Source organism: Falco biarmicus, chromosome 2 (genome assembly GCF_023638135.1).
Source record: "Falco biarmicus isolate bFalBia1 chromosome 2, bFalBia1.pri, whole genome shotgun sequence".
Lineage (NCBI taxonomy): Eukaryota > Metazoa > Chordata > Aves > Falconiformes > Falconidae > Falco > Falco biarmicus.
This window is the reverse complement of record NC_079289.1, coordinates 55,957,091-55,965,195: the sequence shown is the minus strand read 5'-3', so window position 1 is coordinate 55,965,195 and position 8,105 is coordinate 55,957,091. Positions and strand designations below refer to the sequence as shown.

The following is an 8,105-nucleotide window of genomic DNA, read 5'->3' as shown; positions in this document are numbered from 1 at the left end:
AAACCCAGTGACAGGATCAGAGTCAGTGAGAACAACCTGAAACACAGGAGGTTCCCTCTGAACATCAGGAAACGCGTTTTCATGGTGAGGGTGATCGAGCACTGGCACAGGTTGCCCAGGGAGGTTGTGGAGACCTTGGAGATCTTTAAAAGCTGTCTGGACACGGTCCTGAACAACTGCCTCTAGACTGTCCTGCTTCAGCAGGGGGGTTGAATAACTTGACCTCCAGAGGTCCCTTCCAACCAACCTCAATCATGCTGTGATTCTGAGACTGCAGAGAAATAACAGCATGGCAGGGACCCATTCTGCCAGTTACTTTTTTGTGGGGGGTAATACTTCAGGTACATTCCCCGCATTCCTATTTTCTTTGGTCTCTTCCAGTTTCCTGTACTCGTTTTGGTCATACTCCCTGTGGCAGGCCACGGTGATGGTTCTGGAGAGGAGTATGATGGTCATGTGCTGAACTTTTGAGAATTGCTTCAAGGATTTCTGCGGTGCACCATCTCCCGGAATTAAATAGGTACTTTGTACCACCAAACTCTCCTAAACATTGCTGGACGACAAGGAGTCAATTTTTTATTTTTATTTTTTTGATCGAAGTACCTGCCACACCTGGGAAGCAGAGGTGGCAACAGGCCTTTCTGGGAGGGTTCGGTCCCGTTACGCTGGGCTCGGCCCTGACTCGCGACGTGTTTTTCTGTCCGAGAGGGTGCGTGGGCGCGCTGCTTGACGCTGCAGGCGCCGTGGAGATGCTTTTCATCAGCAACGGGCACACACCGACGAGGAACCAGGGACAGAAGCGCAGAGCCCCCGCGGCCCGGCGGTGGCCCACGCCGGCCGGAGGCCCGGCCCGCCCTGAGGTGACGAGCGGCCGCCCGTGGCGCTGCGAGCGGGGCGGCACCGCCTCCCTCCCGCGGGGCGTTTGGCAGCGCCGCGGGGCGGCCTCGGCCCCGCCGGGGGAGGAGCGGCAGCGCCGCGGGGCGGCTGAGGGGGGGGGGTCGCCCCCGCGCGGCCTCCGGGGCTGCCCGGCGCCTCAGCCGCCGCGCCGGGGCGGGCGCCGCGGGGGAGCGAGCCGGCAGGAGGCGTCCTGCGGCGGGAGGGAGGGACGAGGCGGGGGGTGCCGGCTTTCCCGGAAACAGCGCCGGCCGGCGGCAAAGCGGCGGCGGCCGCGGTGGGAAGTCGCCTCTGGTCCTGCGCCCTCGCCGCCGGGGTTGGCGCGGTGCGGCGGGCGGCATGGAAGCGGTGCCCCGCGAGGAGAAGCCCAACCCGCTGCGGGATGCCAACCTCTGCTCCCGGCTCTTCTTCTGGTGAGCGCTCGGGCGAGGGCAGGGGGGAGGGCAGCCGGCGCGGCGAGGTGCGGCTCCGGAGCGCCCGCCGGCGGGGAAGGCGCTGCGCCGGGGCTTAGCGCCCCTCGCCTCGCCTCCCTTGGCCGCTCGGCCCAGCCGGCAGTGGGGGGATGCTGAGCCCTGGCTAAGGGCCGGCCGGGCTGCACTTCAGCGCGGCTCCCGTGGGGGACCGGGCGCCACAGCGACGGCCGGGGGGGATGGGAGGCGGCGGCCGGCGCAGCCCGCGCTCCTCTGTCGGCTGCCGGCGGTGACTCTGCAGCCGCCGCTCGGACCCGACCTGCCGCCCGTCCCAGCGGGCCCGCCGGGGCAGCCCCGCCGGCCGGCAGCCCCTCGCCCGCAGGTGGCTGCGGGGAGCGTGGCGTGGCGGGGTCTCCTGAGGTGAAGCCGGCGGCCCGCGCCGGGCGCTAATCCCCGCCGCGGTCTGGGCACAAGCGCGGCCGGGGGCCTGGCCGCCTCGGCAGGGCAGCCCTCAGCACGGCGCCGCCGCCCCCTGCGAGCGCGGGTTGGATTTCCTCGGTAGCTGCGGGGAGGGGAGGGCGGGAGCGTCCTCCGCCTTGTGGCCCGGGACCGGGTGCAGGGCTGCTCCCTGGCATTGTTCTGCTTCCCCGCTTGCATAACGGATCGCGGCCAGGTGTTGCTCATCTCGGCGAGGCTTGCTAATCTCGCTGTCGGCGCGGGGCTTTCCCCTTCGTGAATGAGGCGGTTTCTGAACTGTACTCTGCGTGGGAGTTTCCCCGTGTAAGGAGGGGATGGCTGGGCTGCACAGCCTGCCTGCTCTCGTCAACGCGTCAGCTGCAGCCGGGCTGCCTTGGCTCTCGGGGCGCTTAGGATGTCACACAGCGAAGGCTGGGGGTGTTATGAAGGCTGGGGGTGTTACGGTGCCGCCACAGACTTTTATGGGACCAAACGACAACTAGTCCAAAGTTAGTACTTGCTTTTTTTATTAGTGGGGACCTTGGAGTGGCTAGATAGAATCATTCAAAGCAGTGAGGACCTACAGCTACAGTTTAGTTGCTTTGAAATGTCAATAGGAGAAGATCTGCAAAGTGCAGTGGGAGAGCGTTGAGCTTGTCTATCTTTGCAGGTGCCCTTTGGAAGAGAGCAGTTCTGAGGGTAGCGCTGACTCCTGCTTCACCTACTGTAGCCTGAGCCAGGGCACACATGCTGTGTTATGTGGTGGAGGAGGGAGGGGGAAGGCAGGAAGAGAGGGCATGGCAGGTGAGGCTCTTTTTTTGTGTCTCTGGAACACAAGTAAAAATCTCTTTGATCCTATAAGCTACTCTGAGCAGGTGCAGAAATTCCTTTTGGAAGGTAGGGGGATTTTGAAAGCCCTGACAAATTTTAGCTAAAGAAATTTTCAGTCAAGGATTTTCCTCAGGGGTACTCAGTGCAAAAAGAAAGGAAGGAAAGGGAGGAAGAAGAAAAAATAAAAAAAAGGAGGTTGTATGCTTGTGCAGAACTCCCTGTGTTCAGCGTTTTAACTTGTAATTTCTTCTTTGACACCAGGGGTACCCGTGTTGGGAACAGCATTGTTAGGAAATCCATACAGAATTGGATGACCCACATAGCATTCCAGGGCTGCTTCTGGTCTGTTCCCTTTCCCTTGCCGGGATCTTGTGGTGTTACTGGTAGTTCTGCCAAAAACAACCTAGTTAGACATAAAAAAGGAAGTGTGCAGTGCTCCTAGCTAGTTTTCTGACTGCTCCCATTGTCCTTTCTTTAGGCCTTTTGTATCGATCTCCATGTATTGCAGTGAAATGTTAAACAGCAACCACAAAGCACTTTAAATTTCCCAAGTCTTAGACAAGCACTTGAAAGGTTTGTTTTACCCCAAACACATTTGTAGGTTCTCACTGTGCAAAGGGAAGAATAAGTAGGTGGCAGGCTGTGCTTGTGGGATGACAGAACTGCTGAAAAGTCCAGAGATTGATTGGGACTTCGTGCTTTATAGTCAGATGGTAGTGCACAACTGTAGGGCTTGTACTTTGAAAAAGGGTTTAGTGGGGTATGAAAAGCTTTAGAGGTTGCCCAATGTACTTTTTCTCAGGCTTCTGTAACAGCATAATTCACAGCACTGGAATTACCCTTTTAAAGTCTCTTCTGTTACCTGTGCTGCATGTCATAATGAAACATACCAGTATATACTTGTTATTTACTAGTCAGAAAACATTAGTATTTTCTAAGTGAAAATTGCAGCTGAAATGATGACTGCAGTGGCTTGAGTAAGCAGGGGCTGTCACTTTTCTGCAGGTTAATACTCTTTTCCATAAAACCAAGGCAGTATTAAAACAGCTTTCATTAGCTATAAAGCTAACTTTTAAGGGTAGTTTTAAGAATTGTTCTACCTCTCTAAAAAGTGTATAGCATCTGTCAGACAGCTGTGTGAGTACTGCTTTGGCATCGCTTCATTTTAACTGCTGTCTCACACAGGATGTTCTGAGATGTTCTCAGCTGGAGAACTCAAAAAAGAGTGCATGAGGAGGTCTGTCCTGGGAGTAGTGGTAACCGCTACCACGCGGTTACTGAAGTGTGCCTGCTTGCTCTCCATATCCGAGGTGTTGACTGCTTCTTTATATGCTGGTGAGGTCAGAAAGTAGGGCATTGCAGGCAGCTAGGCAAGAGTCCTTTTTGTTTTCATTTTATATTTTGCTGCAAAAGTGCAATTTTGCTGTTGTAAGGAAGCACCCTCTCATTTGTTGCTAGTGGTGCAGAAGCAAAGCTAAAATTAATGCCAGCAGAAACAGGATCAGACTCACAGGAGAAAAGAAGTCATGTTTCATTGAATTGTAAAACTAAGGTAATGAGTGTGTAGGCTGAAGACACATTCTTCTATTGTTCAAAGCTTGTCTTCTTGCTTTTGGGATGTGACTTTGACAAGTATGAGCTTGATGAACATTAAACTCTTACTAGTACATTCATGGGAAAGAGGAGCATCTGGATTGTGTGTGAATATTGTTATTATAATGCATCCCTTGTGTAATGTTAGTCTGGATGTTAGAAGGATAAAAAAACTGTTTGTGACAGAAGTATGAAGATCAGGGCAGTTGCAAAATACTCTTGTTTTCCATATCTCTCACTGAATTATCTGTATTAACACAGGATTATCAAAGCCCAAATTGTTGTTCTGGATGTTCCAGATGTTACTGTAACTACTGATCTTTAGAATCACAACTTCCCATGCTCACCAAACTTGTTTAAGCTCTGGCTGGTAGGTCAGTTACAGAGTTAGCAGTGCTCAGGTATATTTCTGATTTGCTTCATCTATGTTTTGTTGGGATGGTTTTTGTTTTTTGGGGGGGTTTTGGGTTTTTTTTTTGGTTGTTTTTTTTTATTTTAAGAGTGGCTCAACTTGCTGGTGAGAATGAGGGCTTTGAAGGGTGGATAGGATTTGGTTTTGGTTTTAGATCTCTCCAAGAAAGAGATAATTTATTCCAATGTTTTTCATGTTTGAACAGCTATTCTGTCATAGGAAGTGTTTTGAGTTTAAAAAGCCTTACACTCCATACTTTATGCAGTTGTGAAAAGTGCTGTTCTCATCTTTTTTTCCTGCTATGGAGGGTGGGTGGGTATTATTAAATTAATCACTATACACAGTAAGAGTGTTTATCTTTTCTGACTATTAACCCATCTTTAAGCTTGCATGTTCATTAAGTAGCAGGTATATTTTTATTTGCTTGTAGCATTTTCTCCCTTGATTTATCAAAGATGTTCTAGTTATATAGCAGATGAATTTTTACACAGTCTCTTGTTCAGGCATTGAATCTATTAAAGTGGAAAGTTACAAAACATGGGCTATGATTAAATATTTTAAAGACTGGGTAACTTTTGGCCCATGAATAATGTGAGGAGGGCAGGCTGGAACACCCTGGAAAAGGGTATTCCGTGTTTCTGTTCAGAGAAGTAAAAGAAATTGAAGTCCTGCTAAATTTCATACATGTATAAATTATTTCAAATTATAATAGTGATTACTTATCTGTAACAGACTCATTGTGACTATGACAAATTCTCAGCTCCTTTGGAGCACTGGATGCTGTCAGCATCCTAGGCTGGATGCCTTTTTATATCATCACTCGATGTGTGGCAACTGCCATTACAATAACAATGTTAAAACACAAACTGAAAACTTGCTCCAAGGCATCTGCACAGTTATGATTCCAAGGAACAAACTATTGGTTTGTCATTACCTGTTGGTGTCTGACAGCATTGTTGTTGGCTTACTAAGCATGTGCTTTAGGGAAAATGACAAAACCCCTGTCTTCTTCACAGCTGTAACTTGGAGTGTAGTGGGAGAAGAGTTAAAAAAAAAAATATTTACCTTTGGATTTATGTGTGAACTGACTGGGTGAGATTTTCAGTGATGACTGCCAAAATGTAGCTGTTTGGCCAAATGCAATCATGTCACATACCTCTTTTTGTAGCAGTGTAAATAACGACGTGCTTTACTTAACTTCTTCCTTCTCTCTCACTGCATAGCTTAGAATTGGAAGAACCACTGACTGATTTAGTTGGACTTCTGAGTAAGCCTAAGTGTCACCTGCATTTTAGTCCTGTAACTTGGCTGTCTTCAAAAGTGTATCTTGACTTGCACTGAAAGAGGTTAGGGAAAGAATTCATCACCTTTCTTGGAAGTTCCAGCTGGAGTCCATCAGTGCCACTGTTAAAACTGATCTGTGTTCCTTACAATGTCAGTGAATAGATTTGTCTGTGAGGCAGGTAACAAATGGAAATATCAAGCAGCATCAGGCTGTGTGGTTTGCCTGGGATCTTGCCTGATACCTTGTGAATTCCCACTGGCAATGCCTGAGATTAGTGATGATTTCTAGCAGATGCCACTGTATAGATTTTTGAGGTAGCTAATTTTTTTCTTTTATTGACATATTGGTGCTGGATGATTGCATACTGTAAGAAACTAAAGAAATATGTAAGCATCTTCAGTTTGGATGAACAGAAAACTCATTTTCAATGTCCAAAGAATGAAATCACACTTACTTTTTTTTTCCCCTCCTGATTGAAAGAAGACCACAAATCATACCTACAACTTTTTTAAAAGATCATGCCTTGTTTGTTCATTTATCAGATATTTAATATCCTGTAGTCAAATCTGAGTCATTCAGTCTTGTCATGGTTTAACCCCAGCTGGCAACTAAGCACCATGCAGCAGCTCACTGACCCCCTGAACCAGAGGGATGGGGAGGAGAATCGGGAAGGAATGTAAAACTCAGGGGTTGAGATAAGAACAGTTTAATAGGTAAAGCAAATACTGTGCATGCAAGCAAAGCAGAACAAGGAATTCATTCACTGCTTCCCATGGGCAGGCAGGTGTTCAGCCATCCCCAGGGAAGCCGGGTTCCGTCACACGTAACGGTTACTTCGGAAGACAAACACCATTACTGTGGGTTGTGCCCCCCTTTCCCCTTCTTCCTCCAGTTTATATGCTCATCATGCCGTCCCATGGTATGGCATACCTCTTTGGCTGGTTCAGGTCACCTGTCCTGGCTGTGTCCCCTCCCAATGTCCCGTGCCCCTCCAGCCCTCTCGCTGGCAGGGCCTGAGAAACCGAACAGTCCTTCACTTAGCATAAACATTACCTGGCAACAGCTAAACCCATCAGTGTGCTATCAACACTGTTCTCACACCATATCCAAAACACAGCACTGCACCAGCTACTAAAAAGAAATTAACTCTGTCCCAGCTGAAACCAGGACAGTATATACCCCTTATTCCATACCATTTACGTCATGACACACTTTCCACTACAGCCACCCTTCCCCTCCTTTGACATAATTCACAGATATCATTCCCCTAGTCTGTGGACCACCCCTGTAAAAATGACTACAAAATGTCCACAGATGTCGATTGAGTTCATTTAGTCCATGGCTTTGGGCTCCATCTGTTATGGTGGTCACTCAGAAGAGAAGGTGGTTTCTTGCATGGGGTCATTGGGCACCAAAACCAGCTCAGCTCTGGTCGCTGCTGCACTTGCACTGCATCTTGTAAGGCTTGTCCTCCCATGGTTCTGGTGGTTTCTGCTCTAGTAATTCCTACAACGTGAAACTCAAATCATGGGTTACAATTTAAGGGTATATCCATTACAATCTCCACCCGTGGTCCCTTTGGACCAGTCCATAGGGCTTATATTGCAATGAACTTCTCCCCTTGTCCCTGCTCCAGCTTGAACTTATCTACAGACTGCAGTCCCTTGTGGTTGTACCTGCTCCAAGAGGAGCCACAGCTATGATCCACAGTCTCTCCAGGGGTATCCCTGCTGCGGCACAGACTCATCCACAGCCACAGTCACTTCAAGGTGCACCTGTTCCAACACAGCCTTATCCATGGGCCGTGACCATAGACCTGCTCCAGTGTGGCCCTACCCACAGCCACAGTCCCTTCAGAAGTAATCAGCTCCAGCATGGCCTTACCCTGGCTGCAATCCCTCCAGGGTTGTACCTGCTCTGTCATGGGCTTATCCATGGCCACATGCTTTGATCATGACCTCGCGTACAGCCAGTGACACTTCAAGGTGTACCTGCTGTAGCATAGACTTAACCACAGCCACAGATACTTCAAGGTGTACAGTCTGCAGCATGGACTTGCCCTTGGGCCACAATTCCTTCAGAGGCATACCTGCTGCGGCACAGACATAACCATGGCCACAGACACTCTGAGATATACCTGCTTGTGCATGGACTTACTCATGGCTACAGGAACTCTGGGGTGTCCTGCTCCCACACGGACTCATCCACAGGTCACAGTCCCTTT

The 8,105-nt window shown here is 49.5% G+C and overlaps 1 protein-coding gene across 2 annotated transcripts in view; it reads left to right on the top strand.

Annotated features, from left to right (window-relative positions):
* Window positions 1-1,038: 1,038 nt before the first annotated feature.
* The window catches only part of ABCC4 (ATP binding cassette subfamily C member 4), a 163,708-nt gene continuing 156,641 nt past the window's right edge, over window positions 1,039-8,105 (top strand). Inside the window, exon 1 of one of the 2 annotated variants that reach the window (XR_008820108.1) lies at window positions 1,039-1,307. Coding sequence is in view for 1 of the 2 variants with exons in the window: in XM_056327964.1 (XP_056183939.1) it covers window positions 1,234-1,307 (74 nt within the window). In the remaining variant the exon portion in view is untranslated. The remainder of the gene's footprint in view (window positions 1,308-8,105) is intronic. The other variant, XM_056327964.1, reaches the window with a different exon arrangement.